The 22670-nt window shown below is 34.2% G+C and overlaps 4 protein-coding genes across 4 annotated transcripts; 3 read left to right on the forward strand and 1 right to left on the reverse strand.

Moving 5' to 3' along the window:
- Positions 1-177: 177 nt before the first annotated feature.
- CGCA056_v012368 (uncharacterized protein) lies at positions 178-1054 on the forward strand (the record flags this gene model as incomplete). The annotated part of the gene is made up of 5 exons (XM_037327612.1): positions 178-232; positions 291-614; positions 674-775; positions 846-878; positions 969-1054. The coding sequence occupies 5 exons, from the start codon at positions 178-180 to the stop codon at positions 1052-1054; spliced, it is 600 nt and encodes a 199-aa protein (XP_037174657.1).
- A 3037-nt stretch (positions 1055-4091) lies between these two features.
- Positions 4092-5408, forward strand: hac1 (Transcriptional activator hac1; the record flags this gene model as incomplete). The annotated part of the gene is made up of 3 exons (XM_037327613.1): positions 4092-4384; positions 4434-4921; positions 4960-5408. 3 exons carry the CDS (start codon positions 4092-4094, stop codon positions 5406-5408), a joined length of 1230 nt encoding a protein of 409 aa, XP_037174656.1.
- Positions 5409-6412: 1004 nt separating this feature from the next.
- Positions 6413-7334, reverse strand: CSM3 (Chromosome segregation in meiosis protein 3; the record flags this gene model as incomplete). The annotated part of the gene is made up of 3 exons (XM_037327614.1): positions 6413-6937; positions 6995-7070; positions 7132-7334. 3 exons carry the CDS (start codon positions 7332-7334, stop codon positions 6413-6415), a joined length of 804 nt encoding a protein of 267 aa, XP_037174813.1.
- A 362-nt stretch (positions 7335-7696) lies between these two features.
- CGCA056_v012371 (NADH-ubiquinone oxidoreductase 20.9 kDa subunit) lies at positions 7697-8452 on the forward strand (the record flags this gene model as incomplete). The annotated part of the gene is made up of 4 exons (XM_037327615.1): positions 7697-7756; positions 7822-7838; positions 7910-8115; positions 8169-8452. The coding sequence occupies 4 exons, from the start codon at positions 7697-7699 to the stop codon at positions 8450-8452; spliced, it is 567 nt and encodes a 188-aa protein (XP_037174814.1).
- Positions 8453-22670: the final 14218 nt, after the last annotated feature.

Genomic DNA, 22670 nt, shown 5'->3' on the forward strand with positions numbered 1-22670 from the left:
AAGGGAACAGAGAAATATAGGTTAGCCCTAGAAAACCACCCCTGAGGGACATATCAACGTATTCCGTAAATCGATTATCCCATGGCTGCAAAACTAAAAATGAACGTGCAATCATTTCCACGACCTCCACTGCTGGAGAAGGTGTCAAAACACCTGCGAATTACTTGGCAAGGCGAAATGATCGCAGACACCAAGGATGCCTACTGGGTGCTAGAGACTCACCATCCTCCCAGTGTGTTTTTCCTGTGCCACCTTCACAAATCTTCGAACCGTTACTGATTCTCGGACAGCATACTATCTCCCATCCACTTCCATTCATGTCCCACTCACCCCGACGCAACGGAGTACATACTGCGAGTGGAAGGGTGCTGCAACTTACTATGCAATTACTGCACCCAGAACATCCAATGTTCAGGAACCACAAGTCGTATCGAATCGCATCTGGTCGTACAATTCCCCAACGCCCGGGTTCGACGCAATCAAGGGATATTTGTCTTTCTATGCAGGACCGTGGGACTGTTTTGTAGATGGGGAACTAGTTGAGCCTCAGCCAGGTGATTTTTACGGTGGCTGGGTAACTTCAGACATTGAGGGCATTGTCAAAGGTGCTCACGGTAATTGGGATCCTGTCTTGTGACAGGTTTCCAGATGCAAGATTGTGAACTGAGGGTTGTGAACAAAATACGGAAGTCGAAAGCCACGCAAGAAGTACATGCAACGGGCAGAGGACGTCTGGAAGATAAGGGGTCTTTTGCGACTGAGGGAACAGTTCACTGTACGTACCTCCGTTCCTTACATTGAAACGACGATGAACAGGGGTAACACGGGGAAAATTGACGATCAAGGTGTCTGGCCTTCCGTCATTGTTCTCGAACTAGGTAGGGAGGGAGGTACTTCGTTCTCCCCTTGCCGATACCCGACTAGTACTGAGAGACGGATTTCGACAGCTAATTACGTACCCTGTTCAGCTTCTCCTCCTCGGTCGTCTCGCTGCCATCTGCGGCAGACGAAGGTCTTTCACTCTCACTCGGCCCTGAAGGACATTGATGAATGAGATTGAATCCGAATCCGACACTACATGGTTATATGCGACGAGCAGGTGTGGGTACCACAAAAAGGGATTCTGGGATGAATGTACTGCGTATGCGGGGAAACTTGGTACTTGACACATCCTCGGTTCGCAGACAGGCTACAGCCAGTTGCGTCGGTGCAAATAATCGTTGTCGTCGTATCTTGAACATGACCTTAATGTCAAACAAGCACGCAGTACACAGGAGTTCTCGGAATTCCATCCCTTCGACTCATCAAGGTGTACCGAAATTCTGTGTTAGGTCGTCCTCTTCTGCCACCAGCTAGACCTTCTCACATCGTTCGCTCTTTTTTGGAGACGACAGAACGGAGAAGATACATTGACGTATTGAACGGCGCGCCAACAGCGTGCCACGCCCGATTTTTAGATTGAGAGAGCGTCGGCTGCTATTACGTGACTGTACACACAACTACCTGAGGTGTCGACATAGGACTCGGTAGGAGGGCAAAGGCGACAATGAAGGCGACGGCGACTAATGTAATTATAGTTTGTCTTAGCTCGTCGCAAGACGTTGAGGCGAACTTGACATAAGTACATAGACCGTCGATCAAAGTCTCGACGGCATGTCAGTGGTTCCATCGGAGGTACACCGTACATATTTAGCCGGGCACATTCCATTTATCATTGGCAGCTCTTAAAGTTCATGGCTGGTACTCCCTAAACCGTATCAAAGGTATAGACATGACGAACAGCGGCCTTCAATGGTGCACCCCCAAGGTTGAAGGCGTCGCAGTCTGGACTCAGGAGTCGCCTACTGGCCAGTGCAGCGGATCTGCGGCAATCAGAACGCCTAGGTCGCCTCAGGAGCGGTGATCCGATGGATGGGTACGCCGGTGAAGCGGCCGCATCTCTGGTGTCGAGTGCGGAGCGCAGAGCGCCGGCGAACTGTACGACCCCTCCATGTCCTCCATCAAAAAGCGGCGTAGGATGGAGACACGCAATATGCTGATCAGGCTGGTGAAGTTCCCTTACTTCGGCTGGGTGAAGCGAGGTCCAGTAATGTGAGGAATCGGAGCGGGAGACAGTCGGTATGAGATTCCTGGATTCCTAGGCAGGCAGGGAGGATCAGGAAGCGTGTTTCCAAGGTGGATGAGACAGAGACGAAGACGACTCAGCAGCACCACAGTGTGCAATGTCTAGGCCCGGCCAATTATGCTGGTTCTGGGTCATTTTCGCAATAGAATTTTGCGACCTTGAGATGGCACCAAAGTATAAAACATGGAAGCATATGAACGGAGCGAAAGGTAGTTCTTGTAAGATTCAGCCCGGATTGGGGCACTGTCTTCCGTAAGATACCGAGGTTGGAGGAGGAATTCGCAGTGGCGGCGCTGACTGAGTAAGGTCGCACGAGGGGTGAGGTCTTCAAACTTGGGTGGGCCTGAGCTGGAGCAACGCCGGGGAAGTCGGGTGGCTAAGTTTAGCAAGCGGCGGGCGGTAGACATCGAGGCACTAAATCAGCTATCGTCTCCGACGTCTGCCAGCGATGGATACCGCGAGTCGTCTCTGTGGGTCGCTTCGGACCTGGACGCATTGCCGCGTAGCACTGTAGCAGAAATGGCAAGTGCGTGAATCGGGTTTGTTGCTATAGTATTTCAACGGTGAAGAGAGCCGGCAAGTTGCGGTGAGCTCAGCTGACAGCAGCGCATGCCGTGTCAGCCATGTAGGCACCTAGTCAGTCAGGTCAGCAACGGCAGATGAGGCACGGCACGCAACACAGCGGAGCGAAGCCAGGCTTACGTGAAGACACGGCAGAGGATCGATTGATCAACCTAGTCAGCGAGAAGCATCCGGACTATCCAGTGCGTCGAAGCCCGCTCGCTTGAGCGGACTCGGAACCTACGAAGAGATGGTCAATTAATTACAGTTCGCGCCTCGCGGAAGCATAGAAAAGGGGGATGCTCCTTGGAGTGGCGCGGCCTACGTTTGGCACGGTGCGCCATTCGTGTTTCCGCCCCGTGGCTCCCGTGTTTCCTGTTTAGAGCTGACCCAAGGCCCCCCCCCCTTTGCAAGCTGGACGTGGAACTGGGGAAGACATCCGAGCCAGTGAAACCATGGAGTCGCTACACGCTCCTGCTCCTATGACTGCTGTCAGCTATTCGTACATAGATCCACCAATCACCATCCACTTACCTCGCTGAATTCGCTCCGAATGCCCCCCTTGCGCCTAGTATCCGTACCTACCTCCCTTTTGGGGTTTCGCCCACTCACACTAGCATCCTCTGCGCCCCCCTCCACTCTACGAAGGTATACGTATCTACAGGTACTTTCCTTACCTTTCTGCAGGCAGGCACGATACGGAGTAGACAAACACGACAAGTCCTACCTCCTGAGACCTTGCGTGATTGACCCCATTTTAGGCGGCACCCTTGCTTCGCTTTCGCCCCCTGTTCCACTACGGCCTCCACTGTGGCCTCAGGTACACCCGTATGTCCTTCTCGCCCTTGCAGCCTTGGGGGCCTTGGGGGATTGGGCACTTTTGCCTGAGGCAATACACGTTGACCATCCCAAAGCGCCCCCTTGCACGGGGCCAGCGTGGCCTCAACTTACAAAAGAGGCCACATCGCCTGCACCTCACATTGTGGCCCAGTAATCCTCAGCTCTCACCACGCCAACCCCATCCTACGAGAGAGAACACTTGTCAGCTTGCCCCAGGACCCGGACGATCAAGCTTCCACTTGGACCTGGTGCCTTGTGTCGGTGACTCACCTAATCAGTCTGACTCATTCTACGGGTCCTTATCAAAGAAGTATCATGCCTTCTTAGAATAACGCTCTTTCTCTATCTTTTTGTATGAGGAACTAGGACGGCACCTCCATACGTTCAATAACCCACTTCACACCCACATCACTGCTGCAACACACTTCTCCCCCGCACCTGGCCTTCCAACTCTCCGCATTGGAACTGGCAGGTCGATTGTGCCTCGCGCTTTGCACCACGAAAAAGTCCTCCTCTCTGCCTATCCCACAGTCCTGTTGAATCACCATCACAACCGCAAACTACGATGGCTGCTTGGGAACAGACGTCACCAATGATCAAGTTCGAAGATTCGCCTGCCGAGTCTTTTGTTTCGACTCCGGGCGAGCTCTATCCATCCCTCTTCGGCGACGCCGCACCCTTGGCCGCCGATGATACCACCGTCAACCCCTCCGATATGTTAACGCCTCCGCCCTTCACCGAGGACAACCCTGTCTCAACCCCGGACACCGACTCTCCTTCGACCGAGAAGAAGCCCGTGAAGAAGAGGAAATCCTGGGGTCAAGTTCTCCCGGAGCCCAAGACAAACCTCCCACCAAGGTATGACGCAATCGGACAATGCCACAGGCCCGTAGCTAACCCCCAGTAGGAAAAGAGCGAAGACGGAAGATGAGAAAGAGCAGCGTCGAGTCGAGCGCGTCCTCCGTAACCGCCGAGCCGCTCAGTCTTCTAGGGAGCGCAAGCGTTTAGAGGTCGAGGCTCTCGAGAGGCGGAACAAGGAGCTCGAGGCAGCCCTTTCAAACGTCACCAAGGCGAACCAGCTCCTGGTCGAAGAGCTGAACAAATTTCGCCGTGACTCTGGCATGCTGACTCGGTCATCATCGCCTCTCGATCCTCTCCGATCCAACACTGTCACCTTATCACCAGAGCTTTTTGGCTCTCATGATGGACACCGTCCCTCTGTCGATGAGACGAAGAATCTCGTCGATGATTTGATGACTACGTCTCATAGCAATCCGACCGTCAACCCCGCGTCGCTATCCCCCGAGCTTTCGCCAATCGCAGAAGATGACGAGGCAGATGCCGAGGACAACGAAGTGGCCGAGACCAACGTGAAGTCCTCCGACTTGACACAACGTCCTGCAGCGATGTTGTGCGACCTGCAGTGTCAACAGTCGGAGGATCTTCCGCAATCATGGCTGGCCTCTCAAACCCCTCTGCATCCGACCTTGGTCTTCTTTCTGCAGCTTCAGATGCTGTCAATCACATCATCGGTGATTCTTTCAGTCTGTCGGCGGCCCTTGACACAGATCGCTATGTCCTTGAAAGCGGGCTTCTCTCTTCCCCCAACTCCCTTGATTATGAACACGATTATCTGGCTGGTGACTCTACCGCCTTCCTCCAGGACCCATTCGACATCAGTGAATTCCTCAACGACGAGGTCAACGGCAGTGTCTCAGACACGAACGCGGTTATCGGCACAGCCGTCGCAGCGGACCCGGACTACGGCCGCGACTCTACCAACGCTGAGACTCAAGTCTCTTCAGAGAATCCTAACCTGCAGCCCCACTCTGGCGCGTCCACTTATGGATGCGACGATGGAGGCATTGCGGTTGGTATCTGAAGGATGCGACGAACGTGTTGAAGGGTTGTCGACTGAACCTTCGGCGGGGCGCGACAGCGGTCAGACACCGTGGACGTGGTTGAATGGCGCATCGTTGCCGTCCAGAGAGGTGCTCATGACCTTATTATGGGCTCTGAGGGTTGAAGAGCGGAATCTGGTCCGGAAGGGTCAACTTGCACCGCAAGACATCCCCTACTCGAGAAATCGTGCCTCGACAGCACCTAGCACCTACGTGTTTACAGTAGTTTCCAAACGGAAGTGTGATGAAGCGGACGTGACGGAATTTGGGAAGCGTTGTCGATTAGCTTGATAAAGGTTATGACTATGGTGGTGGGAATGGTCACGGCGTTATGGGTGGTGTCCAGCGAAATTAGAGGTCAAACCTGGGAAATGTAACAACAAATACTAAACGAGAGTCGCCTTGCGACCAATGAACAAAATTCTAAGAACCGTTTCAAGATACTGCCAAAGTGTGTCGACGAGCTCACAAAACCAGTGTGTGTATATCCATTTTGAATAAATGTATTCGTCGGAGTTGCGTAACGCCTCTATTATTTACACCATCCGTGGTTGTCGTAAATAGGCTGGGGACGCCGACTTGATAAGAAACCACTGAAGCCTGGTGGTTCAGCAGAACGTGGCTTTGTTCAGCCTCGACGATTCGAGCTGTTAGTTGAGTATTAAACTATTTGCGTTGGACAATATCCCATCCGACATGATCAATGTGCATGCCACCTTAACAACGCCTTTTGCATCGTTTCTCACTCTTCAGTGATTGTTCCATGCAGCCTCGAAGCACTTCCTCTTGCGCCAAGTCCAACTCTACCTATGTTCCCGAAAGCGCTGTAGGACGTGACAAGAAGAAAGTTCATTCCCGTGGTTCAAGCGACGGCAATCCATAGAAAACGTGATGCCCCGCGGTCTAGCCTCCGTTTATCTTTTTCGCCTCCTCTCCCTTTCCAAGTTTCGTTACATAGTCGGTGATCATATATAATTCGTCGGAATCACCACAAGCCGGTCATCTCAGCCATGGCTGCCTCTTCGTCTTCAAAGTCATCCCCGGCTGGTTGGTTATGTGGAAATTGAGCCGGTGATTGCATCCGGTCAGCCATCTCTGCTTCCGCCATAAGAGCATCCAAGTCGTCGTCCCCGTCTGGTTCTTCGGTTGGCTTCGGTGCTCCTAAAGCTTGACTCTTGGGTGGCATTACGGGCGTAGCTCCGTATATATCGTCCTCGTCCGGAACAGCTGCTTCTGGTGTCTTCGGGCGCTTTTGTGTGATAGAAGCTGGTGCACTCGCTGTTGCCTCGGCAGCCACAGGACCCGGAATCTCAGCTTCCACCTCGAAAGCGTCATCCGCCTCCCAAGGTTTGGGTTTGCCTTCATTGATCCATTCCAATCGCTTGTGCGCAATTTGCTTCTTGTGCCCCGTCTTTTCTACCATCGCTACGGCGTCGAGAAATTTGGCTTTTGGAAATAAGTCGTCCAGCCAGAGTTGATAGAAGGATAGCAAGCGGGCTGCATCAGAGAACTAGCAGTGAGTTAGTTGTATCCACGGAATACGCGTCAAAGTAGCAAGAAAGCCGACCTCGTGTCCCTTCCCCTTAAATTGGAGATCTGCGGCGCGCTTTCGAAGCTTGGGGATGCCATTGTCCGAGAGTAGTCTGCAAAAACCCGTCGTCAGCTACACATTAGACATGAATGATCGGCTGCGCCAAACCTCACCTTGCCTCGTCAAGTTTGACTCTCGGAACCCTCGCTCGCTTATTCACTTCAACTTCTTCTTCGAGCCCCAGTGCTTCACCCTGTTTCCTCTTGTTCACGCCGAGCTCCTTTGCGTCCGGGGACAGGGTTCGAAACGGGTCATCAAAATCTTCAACGGCATAATTGTCCAAGTCATCATACCCGGGTGTTGTTCTTGATGTCATGTTGACGAGGCTCTGGGACTTCACGAGGCATCAACAGATTGCACCCAGGGTGGAGTTTATATTGCCTCAAGATGGATTGTCACTAGCCGACGCGATCACACGCGGCGCGACTTCAATTAAGAAACGCGTCTGTCCGTTGCCGCACAGACCTTCCGGTGGGCGAGCCACAAAGTCGGAGACGCCACAGCCACATACTTCTGCAGCGCAGGCCTCTGGAGTGGTGCCTCAGGCAAAATGCTCCAAGTTCAGTTCCAATCAGCGCCCAGCCATATCCAACTCATCAACCATCTCGAATTGCTGGACGACGATAGCCACCATAGCCACCACCGACGCAGTTGGGTCTTGAAATGTCGTCCGCGACCATGGCTACCGCACAAGTGCAGACATATATTCCCACCAAGGTCGTCAAGAGCGATTATCCTGTTCGTACTCCGTCTACGATTCCTCGTTTCTCCGCTGCCGATAACGCTAACGTACTTCCACGAAGCTCATCGACAATGACCCGTATGCCCGAACCCGATTGTCCCGGGCCATATGACAGCTCAGGTCGATTGCTAACGCCGGAATGCCCACAGCCACTTCAAGAGGGTCGTTGGCTATGCCAGGCCTTCCGATTATGCCCACGGAGCTATAGCCGCAGCCTTCGCTCCTGGCGCTCTCCTTGCCCTCGAGAAGTTCGCTCCCTCACATGTCGGTAAGGGAGGTTTGGCGCAAGCCATGCGCCTCGCCGGAGCCATCGGTCTTGCTGGAGGATTTCTTTACTTTTACCAGCGCTCTAGCTGTGAGTTTTTACGACGATCTGAAGGAACGGAGGCCCTAACCACAAAGGCATAGTGCGATTTTACGGTGCCACCGAGAACGCGAGAGAGGTTGAGATGGATATGAAGGAGATGGTCTCCAAGGTCAAGGCAGGAAAGCCGCTATATGGCGAGAGCAGGTTGACCCCTCACATGCAGGGCGTTGCTGCAAGACAGTCAAGATACTCTGCTCTGTTCATGGGTGTCGTGCCTTGGTTCAACTTTGTCAATCACAACCAGCATGGTGTCGACACCGCGAAGTACTACCAACAAGCTGAGAGAGAGCTTGAAGCTGAGCGTCTGAAGAACGGGGGCTTGTGATTGCCTCAGACCCTGTGTGGTTATGCTGCATATGAAAGATAACAACCTTTATATATTATAGCTTAAGCAGGGAAAAGCTAATGCAAATTACGTACTCTATTAAACTAGTAAACTACCCTAATAATTATCCTTTTAACTTTATAAATTAGAAATAACTATAAATATTAAATTTATTTATAGCTATTATATATAAATTTAAGCTAGGCTGCTAGCTTTATATTATGAAATTTAACTAGTATTAACTATAAAAGCTAGACTAGTCTCCTCGCCCTCTATTAGTAACCTTTAGGTTATATAACTATAGTTTAAACTTAGATATTATAACTTTATACATTATAATAAGCCTTAACTATCTTCTTCTAGCTGCCTCTATCTCTACTCCTCTAAGCTGCACTTATCTTCCACGCTATATTTAATCCACACCTATATTCTATTAATAACGTTTTCCACTTTATTATGCAGTTTTAATATAGAGCCCTACTGCTATTAGCTATACTCTCACTATTAGATTTATTCTTCTTAACTTACTAATATTCCTTTTAAACTACTTTAGCTATTTTAAAGAAGTCTATAGAGTGTTTATAAATATTAAAATTATTATTAATAACTTTAACTATTCTATATTAACTTTAAAACTATATAACTTTAATATCTTATATTTATTAGCTATTTTAAATAAATACTTCTAAAAACATTTAAATAGAGTTTTTTTATTAATATAGAGAAAATTACTATATTTAAAACTTTTAATTTTATTTATTTTAGTTTTATAAATTAAATTATTTAAAGTAGCTTTATTTAATTTTTATATAAATATAATAAAGAGAAAAGATATTATAATTGTTATATATATAAGATGATATAAAAAAAAAATTTAAAGTTTTATTTAAAGTAGTAGTTAAGTTTTTATATCATAGCTATAAGAACTTTTTTAGCTATATAAAGAGTTATACTATTAAGGTTATACTTTAAAGTATAAGTTTAAGCTATTACTAAGCTTTAGCTACTATAAGTATTATTAGCGTTCTGCGTTATAAATAACGTTTTTATAATATTATAAATAATATTCTTATAATTAAATAATAGCATTATAAATAACGCTTTTATTAATATGTTTTATTACTCTACTACCTACTTATTTATTCTCTTTTATATAGCTAGAGATAAATTAAGCTAAGCGTTAATAACTAGTTATATTAAGATTTATTTATTTATTTTATTAAGGTTAAATATAAGTTAAAATGCTACTATTAGGTTTAAAATATTAGGAAAATTTTTGAAAAGTAAACTATAATACTTACTTATATAGGTTAATTAAACTGCTAATATAAGAATTTCTAAAAGATTATTTATTATAAATAAAGGGAAGTTTTAAAAAAAACTAAAAGTAAAAAGAAAAGAAATTTATAAATATTAAATTAAAAATATTTTTCTAAAGTTTTAAATTAAGTGTTTATTATAATAAAAACTTAATAGCTATAGTTTTTATAATTTTAAGTATCTTTAGTTCTACTTTTGTAAATATTTTAGTATAGTTTTTATTACTTATATATATAACTTATTAAAAAACTCTTATATTATTCTTTATTTTTAAGCTATTATTATTATAAATATTTCTATTTATTAAACCTCTATTACTATAAGTACGTTTAATACTTTTAATTTTAATATAGGTTTTAGCTTTATTTTTCTTTTTATTAGTTATTTGAATATGTAAAAGCGTGTATAATAGAGGTAATATTATTAAGAGTAGGGATAGTATTTAATATAATAAAAGGGGGAAACTTTTCGTTTTGTTGATTATTATAATAGAATTCCTCGTACTCAATAATAACCATTTATAACCAGTATAAATAGTTACTAATAATATAAAAGAAATAATACGAATAATAATAGTGAATAATAGTAATAGGTAGTAGTAGTTGAATAGATAAAACTGTTGAATTGCTTGCTTCCTTAAAATCTGTTCTAAGTGGAAAAATCCATCATATATATAATACATTTTTTCCTCGCAAACCTTTACTTAGTTAAGTAATTACTTAATTAAGTAATTACTATGATAGGTAATTAACTGTAAAAACCTTATTATAAAGTTAATTATTACGGCTTTGTTTTATCCGATTCGGGTATTCTAGATCCGTAGTATTATTATAGTTATAGTTTATTAGTTTGTTACGGATTATTAGTTTCCGTTGTTTTGGTTTCAAATCTTAACTTAATATTAACTTTAGCCAATAATAACTGTATTATTAACTTTTAGGGAGTTGTTATTCCGTTAATATATACTTTTTATGGTAACTAACCTAATATACAGTTTTTATTCGTTTTGGCTAATCGTAGGAATTACTATAATAGGTAATTTATACGAGTGTGCTTTTTGTTTTAATTAGATAACGTTATGGTTACTTTATTCCTTTTAGTTATATTAATATGTGATTAATAGTTATAAGGATAATTGTTTAATTATTAGGTGTAGGTTTACTAGTTACACTAGTATTAGTAATCTTAGCTTTGCATCTTTTTTATAGCGCTAGTAATATTTACTTTTACTTAAATTCTCCTTTTAGGGGGTACTTAGTGGTTTTTAGAGCCCCCCAGAAGTTAAGTAATATTAATTTTACTTAAATTCTCCTAAAATTAGGAAAAATTAGTAGGGTTATACAGGCCTAAATATTTAATAAATTGTCTATATTGCGTAGTATTTAAGGCCTTAGTTATGCCATCAGCAATATTCTTATTAGACTTAGTATAGGTTAAAAGCACTTTTTTATTCATAATATTCCAACGAACAAAGTGATAGGTTATATCTATATGCTTTGTTCTTTTATGAAACTCTGGGTTTTCAGCTAAATATTGGGCTGATTGAGAGTCAGTAATTATACTACGAATAGTTAGGTTATAATGAAACCTTAATAAATTATTAATACAAGTAAGAATGTTATTTCAATAAATAGCTTCTTTAGTAGTTTCTTTTAAAGCCATATATTCAGCTTCACAAGTACTAGTAGCGGGGCTTTTTTGTAAGCTAGTATTCCAGCTTATTATATTTTTAGTTAAAAAGAATATATAACCAGAGGTAGATTTTCTTTCTGGTATATAATTACCCCAATCAGAATCAGAAAAACCCTGTATTCTTACAATAGGAATATTATAGTAAAAGATTAATACATAATTGGTTATATAATTTAAATATCCCCAAATCCTATCCAAGGCTTTAAAATGGATAATAGAAGGATTTGACATAAATCTAGCTACTTGATTTACTGCAAAGGCTATATCAGGCCTAGTTTTGATTGCTAGCCAGATTAAAGAGCCTACTTCCTGCTGATATATCTGTATATCTTGTTTAGTAGCTTGATTTTTATTCTTAGTTAATTTAAGGGTTAAATCTACTGGTGTATTATATTTATATATATTTTCCTTATTAAACTTCTTAATTATAGTTTTAGTATAATTATATAAAGATATAGTAAAGTATTGTTTTTCTTTATTTATATTAATTTGTTGACCTAGAAAGGTACTAACTTCGCCCATAGGTTCTAATTTCATTAAATTAGCTATTTTTATACCTAATTCTTCTACTTCTTTTTGAGGCCCTAATATTAAGATATCATCAACGTGGCATAATAGTATAACTTTAGTTATAGTATTAATGAAAACGCCATTATCATAAGGAAATATGATAAATCCTAATTTAGCTAATTGTATAGCTAAAAATTCATACCATAATCTAGGGCTCTGTTTAAGCCCATATAGAGCTTTTAATAGTTTTAATACCATTTTAGGGTATTTTTTATTAATATAGCCTTCTGGCTGGTCTAGATAAATTTCTTTATCTATAGGGGCGTGTATAAAGGCATTTTTAACGTCAAATTGGCGTATTATATAGCCTTTATTTAGTGCTATAATCATTAATAATCTATAGGTTTCAGGCCTACAGGTAGTACTAAAGGTATCCATATAGTCAATACCTATAATTTGATTAAAGCCTTTGGCTACTAATCTTGCTTCATACTTAACTATGTTACCGTTTTATCTTTTTTCTTTTTAAATACCCACCTAGTATTAAGTGGGGTTTTATTATTAGGTAAATCAGTTAAAATCCACGTTTTCTGTGCTATTAGCTCGTTTATTTCGCTATCCATAGCTTTTTCCCAGTCTAATTTATTAGCTGAATTAATAGCTTGTTTATAGGTATTAGGATCGTCAATATTAGTATTTAATACCAATATATCATTTAATTCATCTTCTTCGTTATTATAATTATTAATAGTAGATAATTTACTATTACTATTATTAATATTAACATCTTGTTCTTCTATAGCTAATTCATCTATAGAATTAGAAGAATTAATATTGTTATTAATATTACTATTACTATTAATATTATTATTAACACTATTTTTTCAAAAGCATTAGATATAGTGTCTATATCTATATTTTCAGCGTTAATAGTACTAGTTTCAGTATTATTAACATACTTATAAGGAAAGTTATTTTCTATAATAAGTAAATCTCTAGTCCATAAGGGTTTATTAGTTTCTAAGCTAAAAACCCTATATTGAGATGAATTTATACTAAAACCTATCAAGATACCTTTAATACCTCTAGGTGATAATTTAGTTAGTTTATTAGCTTTATTTTCATCATAAACTAAAGATCCAAAAACCCTTAAGTGTGAAATATTAGGTTTCTTATTATATTTTGATTGGTACGGAGTTTTATAATTAATAGAACTATTAGGAGTTCTATTATATAAGTAAACTGCAGTACAAATAGCATCTCCCCAGAATTCTAAGGGCAAATAACTGTTATATAATATAGCCCTAACTTTATTAAGTAAAGTTCTATTTATTCTTTCTGCAGTACCATTTTGTTCTGGTGGATAAGGACTAGACCTTTGATGTATTATAGCAGAATCAGCTAGTTTAGCTGTAAACCTACTATTAACGTATTCAGTACCATTATCAGTACTTAAAATAGTTATTTTTTCATTATTAGGGCTATTTGCCTCAGCTATTGATTTAAATAGCTTAAAAGCTTCAAAAGCTTCATCTTTAGTAACTAATAATTTAATTTCTAGATATTTAGTATAAGTATCTAGAAAAGTTATAAAATATCTTTGATTATTATAGGTTTTAGGTCTTTTAGGGCCACATAGATCGCTATGGACTTTTTCTAAGTATTTAGTAGTCCTATCATTATTAGATATTTTATTTATTTTATTAGTTAGGTTAGATTTAATACAAATTTCACATGTAGTGAAATTATTAGGTTTAAAAGGTAGGTTTAAACCTATGGTACTATTATTTAGTTTATTTAAGTGGTTAGTACTTATATGTCCTAACCTATTATGAATAAGCATTTCATTGGTTAGAGTATTTAGTATATTTATATTATTAGTATTATTTTTTAATACTTTAATAGGTAAATAATATAAATTTCTCTTTTTACTAGCTTTAGTTAAAAGTTCATTATTTCTTTTAATAAAAGCGTAGTTTTTAGTAAAAGTAGTAGTTATATTATTATAAGTACTAAGAACTCCCTGACTTATTAGATTAATACCAATTTGAGGCATGTATAGATAGTTTTGCAGGAGTAATTTAGTATTAGTATCTACAAATTTAATATAACAGTCTCCATGTAATTTAATAGTAGTTGTTTTTGCTTTTCCCCAGCTTACTTGTTTATCACAAGGTGTTAAGGATATAAAATAATTTTTATTAGTTATGATATGTGCTTCTGCAGCCGTATCTAATACAAAATTATATATGTATATATCCTTATTTTCCTTAATATTACTACTATTATTTTTATTAGTTATAGTAGTATTAAGTATATTAATAGGGGAATTTACCTCGATAGCTGTATCAAAGTCTTCTGAATAATTAGATGAATTATCATCATAATTATTAGTTTTATTAGATTCTGAATTAGAATCCGATATAGAGGCTTTAGTATTAAAGTCTCTAATAGTAAGAGCCCTATTTGGTGGGCTATTATTGATTTTATTATTAGGATCTTTAGAGATATCCCAATTTTCAGGGGCTAAGGCTGGATTTAAGTAAAAGCACTTATTAGTATTATGGCTAGTAACTTTGCAGTTATTACACCATAATCCTTTAGTCTTTTTCCAGCTGTTTTTGCCCTTAGTTACTTTATAAGACTTATTATTAGGGTTATTATTGTTTTCATAATGTTGCCCTTTTTTATAAGTTTTATAATTAGTAACTAGTATTTTTGTTTCTTCTTCCTTAGAATTAATTTTCTTAGATTCATCTATAATACTACTAATTAAAGTAGTTATAGTATAAGAATCTGATTTATTTCTAAGGTGCTGGGTAATATTAGATATAAAACCCTCGAATATATCATTATTAAGCCCATTTAAAATCCAGGCTAATAATAGGTCTTTAGGAATATCTAATTTTCGAGCTTCTAGCTCATTAGATATTTCTTTAACCTTATTAATATATTCTTCAATATTATTATAATTGGATAACTTATTATTTAGGAAATCCTGAAATAATAGATTATTTGAAGTAAATCCTTTAGGATTATAGGTTTCCTTTAATATGTCCCACGCAGATTTAGCAGTTTCTGCGTGTTGGATTTGTATAAGAGGACCATCTTCAATATATAATAATATTAGGCTAAAAGCCTTTTTTTTTGTTTCCTTAATAGTAGGAGTTTTATCCTCTACATCAGAATTATCACTATTATTATCACTATTATCATTAATAGGATTTTTTATAATAGCGTGGCTTAAATCTTTAGTAATTAGACAAGCCTGCATCCTAACTGCCCAAGTAGTATAGTTTATACTACCCTTAAGCTTAGGAATAGAAAGGGACTTATTATGAGGAGAGTCCATTTTTTAATATTAACAATAATATATTTATTATTATTTATACTAAAATAAAACAAAACTACTTAATTTCATATAAGTAGATTAAGATACGACTGATAGATGCGTATTTTTAAAGAATTATAAGACTGATAGGTGCTTATAATTCTATATATTCCTTTAATATAAAAGCTAAAGATCTTTTATAATAGGAATTATATTTAATAAAAACCGGGAATAGGTTTATTAAAAGGTTATCTATTTCTAGATAAATAGTCCCTTTAAGACTTAAAAAAATAGGAATAAAAGTTCTTAAAAGATATTCTTTTAATTCCTGATATAGGATTTCATTAATACCAGGTTCTGTGGTATAATAAAATTCGAAATCCTCCTTTTTTGATAGGTTTAAATCGGGTATTAAGTGAAAATAAGTGATATAATCAGGTATTTTGTCGTATTCCCAGGAATCAAAACCCCTGGGCTCATAACCTGTAAAAGCGTGTATACTAGAGGTAATGTTATTAAGACTAGGGGTAGTATTTAATATAGTAAAAGGGGGAAACTTTTCGTTTTGTTGATTATTATAATAGAATTCCTCGTATTCAATAATAACCATTTATAACCAGTATAAATAGTTATTACTAATATAAAAGAAATAATACTAATAATAATAGTGAATAGTAGTAATAGGTAGTAGTAGTTAAATAGATAAAACTGTTGAATTGCTTGCTTCCTCAAAATCTGTTCTAAGCGGAAAAATCCATCGTATATATAATACATTTTTTCCTCGCAAACCTTTACTTAGTTAAGTAATTACTTAATTAAGTAATTACTATAACAGGTAATTAACTGTAAAAACCTTATTATAAAGTTAATTATTACGGCTTTGTTTTATCCGATTCGGGTATTCTAGATCCATAGTATTATTGTAGTTATAGTTTATTAGTTTGTTACGGATTATTAGTTTCCGTTGTTTTGGTTTCAAATCTTAACTTAATATTAACTTTAGTTAATAATAACTGTATTATTAACTTTTAGGGAATTGTTATTCCGTTGATATATACTTTTTATGGTAACTAACCTAATATATAGTTTTTATTCGTTTTGGCTAATCGTAGGAATTACTATAATAGGTAATTTATACGAGTGTGCTTTTTGTTTTAATTAGATAACGTTATGGTTACTTTATTCTTTTTAGTTATATTAATATGTAATTAATAGTTATAAGGTTACTTATCAAATTATTAAGTGTAGTTTTACTAGTTACACTAGTATTAGTAATCTTATTTTTACATCTTTTTTATAGCGCTAGTAATATTTAATTTTACTTAAACTCTCCTTTTAGGGGGTAGTTTTTAGAAAGCGATCTAATCAACATGCGCTACAGGTAATAACTTAAGCATTTTGCATGCTGCAAAGACCTATAGTATCCTAAAGAGCACCTTAGCTGATAGAATGAACAACCGACTGCAATACAAATAAGCTTAACCCTAACGATATAAACTTAATCTGATCGAAGAGAAAACACTTCTCTAATACGTTATTAAATAGGATTCTAGAGGATTTCCTTTCTGCCTCAATAGTGTAGAAGATATAGCTAATCTCCTGTTGAGAGGGTGTAATAGCAAGCCTATTAGCAAGCAATAGGCTAGGCGGTTTGTGGACTTATAGCCTGCTCTGAAAACTAAGTTTAATCGTCCATATAATTATTAAAGGGCTCTTTAAGAAGATCCTGAGGTTATATCAAAGTAGTTTGCGCTATTACGCAACATGATGGCTAAGTATGGCATCCAAGAGGGGGACCTATATAATTTTGATAAAACTGGCTTTATGATAGGCATGATCACCACGTCAATAGTGGTTACACGCGCTGATTAACGCAGCAAAGCAAAGTCTGTCCAGCCTGGCAATTATAAATAGGCTACAGTTATTAAATATGTCAATTTGGGCGGGTGGTGCATCCCTCCGTTTGTGATCGTCAAGGGCGTATATCACCTTGCCAGTTAGACCATAGAATCAGGTTTTCTAGGCAACTAGGTGATCAAACCTACTGCTAATAGATAGACGGACAATCAGATAGGTCTTAGCTAGATTAAACACTTTAATAAACACACTAAGAACCAAACGAAGGGCGTCTACCAGATGCTTATTATCGACAGCTATAAGAGCTATTTATCAGCTGAGTTCAATAATTACTGCAAGCAGAACAATATTGTAACCGTCAGTATGCCTGTATATTTATCGCATCTACTACAGCTATTAGATATTGCCCTTTATTCGCCTTTGAAACGCATATATAGTGATGAAATCAACTAATTCATCAGAGCCTCTATAAATCACATCACTAAGTCTGAGTTCTTTATTGCCTTCCACTAGGCCTACAACAAGGTTTTTAATGAGGAAAACATCAGGTCTGCTTTTTAAGGCGCTGGAATTTCACCATAGGACCCAGACCATATCATCAAAAAGCTTGATGTGCATTTACAGACGCCTACACCTCCTATAGCCAACCCTTCAACACCTCCACCTTAGCAGTTGCAAACGCCCTCCAACCTACAACAAACCGTCTTGCAGTCTAACTTTATCAAAAGTTACATCTCTGCTTATTAAGGAAGCTCACTAACACTAATTATTACTGCAGTTAAGCAATTATCAAAGGGTGCGCAGGCAATAGCACACTTAATCACTATTTTGACTGATCAGCTTTATACCCTTGAGGATGCAAATATAGCACTTGCTAAGCGCTAGAGGGCTAAAAGAACGCAGGTCCAGCTTAGAGGGGCACTTAGTATAGAGGAATCTCAGGTTTTGCTTGAAGAGAAACAAAAAGGGAAACGTCTAGCACCTCAAGAGGACGACGAGGGGGGTCCATCAAAGAGAGCCCAGCCAGCTCGGAGACGCTGTGGTATGTGTGGTGAGACTGGGCATAACGCGCGAACCTGTTCTAAAGATGTTGAACCCTCAGGAGATTCTGATAGCGACAACTAATAGTTGATTTAATGCGTTATGGTTGAGAAATACTAGATGTTGTTGTGGACGGGGGAAAAAACGTCCGGCTGACTGGTCCGGCCGGCTGACTGATGAACCATGTTACTTAATATTCTTAAAACTATATAGTTTTAAAAAAGAGTAGCTAAAAAGGACTTTTTTTTAAAGAGATAAGAACTTTATTTAAAGGAGTTATAAATTCATTAATATAACAAAAAACATATTTAAATAGCTATTTTATAATATTTCAAAGAAGATTTAAGTTATAGTAAAATTTAAATAATACTAAAATATACTTTAAATTTTAAAACCTCTTAAATAATATTTAAACCTATTTTTATTTTAATTATATAAATATAGATTTTACAGCTTAATGTATTCAATCTCTTATAAAATATATTTAAATACAGCTTTTTTTTTTAAGAAAATATTTATATAAATATAATTTTATTGTATTTAGTAGTAAAGAAATAATATTAAAAATAAAACCTTTAATAAGAAATATGAAGCTTTTTTAAAACTTTTGTTAAAAATAAATAAATTATTATTAAAGATCTTAATAAGTTAAAAAAATAAATATATATTTCTATAAATATTCTTTTAAATAGGTTTATTACTATAGCTATTTTCTACTTAATTGTAAATCTTTCTATTTTATAAAAAAAAGAGAATTCTTCATCATAGCTTTTTTTATAAATATTATTAATTTTACTCTTTTTAGTATTTATCTATTATCATAGATATTAAAGTATTTATTTATTTCATTAATAATCTTAATTATTTCAATAAATTCCTATAAATCAAATAAATAAAACTAAATTATAATTAGTTTATAATCTTTTTATATTAGAGAAGTAAATAATAAAGTTTTTAAAAATATTTTAAATAAAATAAAAATATAAAATATAGAAGATATTATTCTAAAAATACTTTATATAAAAAGAGATTTTAAATTAACTTAATCTCTAGATATTATTTTATAATAGCTAATATTTAATATTATGAAAATATTAAAAAGTTTTATTTTAGAAATAATAGAAGTTTTATTTTTTATAAGCTTATTTATAATAATAATAAAAATGTTCTTTTCTACATATAAACCTTTTTCTAATTACTTTTTTATTTTTTGGTTATTTTTTATTATATATTAATATAAATTAGTCTAAAACAAATCATTTTATTTATATAACTTTATTAAACAATCTTTTATAATTATTTTTGAAATTAAAGTTTATTTATAGTAATTCTATTTAGTTATAATATCTCTATTTTAATTATGTTAAGCTTAACATTTTTAAATATTTAAATTCAAAATACTTAAGAAATAAATTTAAAGCTGAATATAGTTAAAATATAAAAATATATTATAACTTACAACTTATGCAGAGGACATGATATTAAGAGAACTTTTTAAAATTTAAAATTCATATTTTTATTAGAAAATATTATTAGATCTTTTTAATTATTTAGTTATTTTATTAGAAACTTTATAGCTTCTTTTTATTGGAAATAAATATTTAAGAAGGCTTTATAGGTTTTATTTTTATTTAGTAATATATTTTAAAATATTTTATTACCTTAATATTTAAAAACTAAGTTTTCAAATAAAAAAGAGTATTTATTTATGAAAAATAAAAAATAAATAAATATATAGTTATTAAGATTTTAAATTATACTAGATATAAGAAATAAATTCATAAAGAAAGAATTAATTTTAAATTTTCTTTATTCTGTATAAACAAAGTTAAAAAAAGAATTAAGAGAATAAAAAAGCATTATTAAAGATATTAAGATAAAAATAAAAGTAAACTTATTAAAAGAACTATAAGATAAATCAATATTTATAGGGATTTTATCATTTAATATAAGCTTATATTTTTTAATAAGTTAAAGTTATAGAGTAAATTTAAATAAATGTAATTTAAAAATTATATAAATTTATAAATACTAGCTTATAAAGTTTTAAAGTTTTTTAATTTTTGATTCTACTAAAAAGAGATTTATATTTATATTTACAAAATATATTTCTTAAAAAGAAACAAAAAGAAAAAAATTAAGATTTAAAATAGCTTTATATAAATATGTTAGATATTTTATAAAATATATACTAAATATATAAAATCTTTATAGAGTACAAGTTCTAACTTTTCAAAAAGTAATTATTATTTATAATATTATATTTAATAAAAATAAATTTCATTTTAAAAAAGATTTTAAAAAAGCTTTATGAATAAGAAATTAAAATAACTATACATTTCATTTAAAAACCTAATTAATCTTCTTAGTTTAAGCTTATAAAAACTTAATATTTTTATAAAAAATTACTTTGTTTTAAAATAAGAAGTTATTGTTTAAATAATATAATAAAACATAAAAATTAGAATTAATTAAAAAACAAGTTAACAAGTTTTATTCATATTTAAATACTCATTTAATTTATTTAGTTAGAGATATTTTAAAAATAGTATTTTCATCATTGTATTAAAAATAATAGAAAAACTACATATATTAAATAGAGAAACATATTTAATTATAAATAAAATTAATTCAAAACTAATAATAAAGTTATTAAAAAATAAAACTTTTTAAATTTAGTTGATAATTTAAAAAAAGTTATTTTTAATTATAAAACTAGTTTAATTTAGAAAACATTAATAAAAAATCTTTATAACTAGTATAAAAAAATTTATATATTTATAAAATATAGAAATATCTATATTTAAATTAGTAAATTACTTCCATTTAAAAAGAGGTTTTTATATTTATAGGTAATATATCATTAATATTCTATATTATGATGAAATAAATAAAAAATCTTTTTTGTATAATTTTTATATTATTTTCAAAACAAAAAACAAAAAAAAAGCTTATAATATAATATTTTATACTTAATAATATGAAACATTATTTAAATATTTTTCAAAAAAGGCTTTTTTAATAAAATAGATCTATAAAAACAAAGACCAAAAAGTCTGGAAAGATTATTTTGAAATCTATAAAAACTATTATATATACTTATTTAAGAAAAGATTAGAAAGTTATTTTATAAATAAGTATAAAATTTAACAAGTTATAGATATATATATATTTAAAAACCTTTTTTCCAAAATAAATATTAGTTTATAAACTTAATAAAAATAGCTATTTAAATTAATATAAAATAAAGATCTATATAAAAAATGATTTTTAAAAAAAGAAAACTAAATAAAATATATATTAATAACTTTTATAATATATACATTTAAATTTATTGTATTATTTAAAGTCAAATTTAACTTAGAAATACTTTAATATAATATTATTAATATATTTTTTAATATAGATATATTTAAAAATAGAATATTACTTATTTGTAAATTTACTTTTAAAAATATAATACTTTTTATAGATTATATTATTAAAAGCTTTAATAATAAATATATCAATTATAAGAGAGTATTATATAAATCTTATAATGTATTTTTTGTAATATAAAAGGTTTTACTTAATATTTAAAAGTTTAAAATTTAAAATTTTAGAAGAAGATCTATATCTTTTCTAAAACTTGAAATAAAATTTTTTTATTATTTTTTATATTAATAATATCTTTTTATTTTCTTTATGAAAATAATAAATCATATTTAAAAAAGATAATTAATGAGATAAAAAAATTTATAAAGTTAAAAAGTTATTTTATATTTTATAAACAGCTTTATTAGCTTAATATTTATAAAGATTTTTTAAGTTTTATATTTTATTATCAATATGTTTTAAGTTTTGAAAGAAAAGCTTTTATAAATGTTTCCTATTAATAGCTCTATAAATATAATTAAATATTTCATATTTTATAGATCAAAACACCTTCTAAAGTTTTTAAATTTTACTTATAAGAGGTTTTCTTTATATCTATTTATTAATATATTAGAAATTAATATATAAACTATTTTAAAACTATTTGTTTTATATTTTTATTTTAACTAAATATTATAGATATTTATATAATATAAATAAATAGAGATATATTAGCAGTCTAGTTAGTCTATATAAATAAGTATTATAGTCTACTTTATATATATTTTTATAACATTAAAACTTAATAATAGCACTTTAACTTATGTTTAATCTTAATAGAATAAATAAATAAATCTCAGTACAATTAGTTATTAACGCTTAGTTTAACTTATCCTTGATAGAAGAGAGTAAATAAATAAGTAGTAAAGTAATAAAATATACTAATAAGAGCGTTATTTATAATATTATTATTTATAAAAATGTTATTAATATTATAACTAGAGTTTAGTAATAGCTTAGACTTATATTTAAGAGTATAAACTTAATATTATGACTTTTTATATAGCTTAAAAGGTTCTTATAGCTATAATATAAAAACATAATTACTACTTT

Source organism: Colletotrichum aenigma (genome assembly GCF_013390185.1).
Source record: "Colletotrichum aenigma strain Cg56 chromosome Unknown KSG_Cg56_contig08, whole genome shotgun sequence".
Classification (NCBI taxonomy): Eukaryota; Fungi; Ascomycota; class Sordariomycetes; order Glomerellales; family Glomerellaceae; genus Colletotrichum; species Colletotrichum aenigma.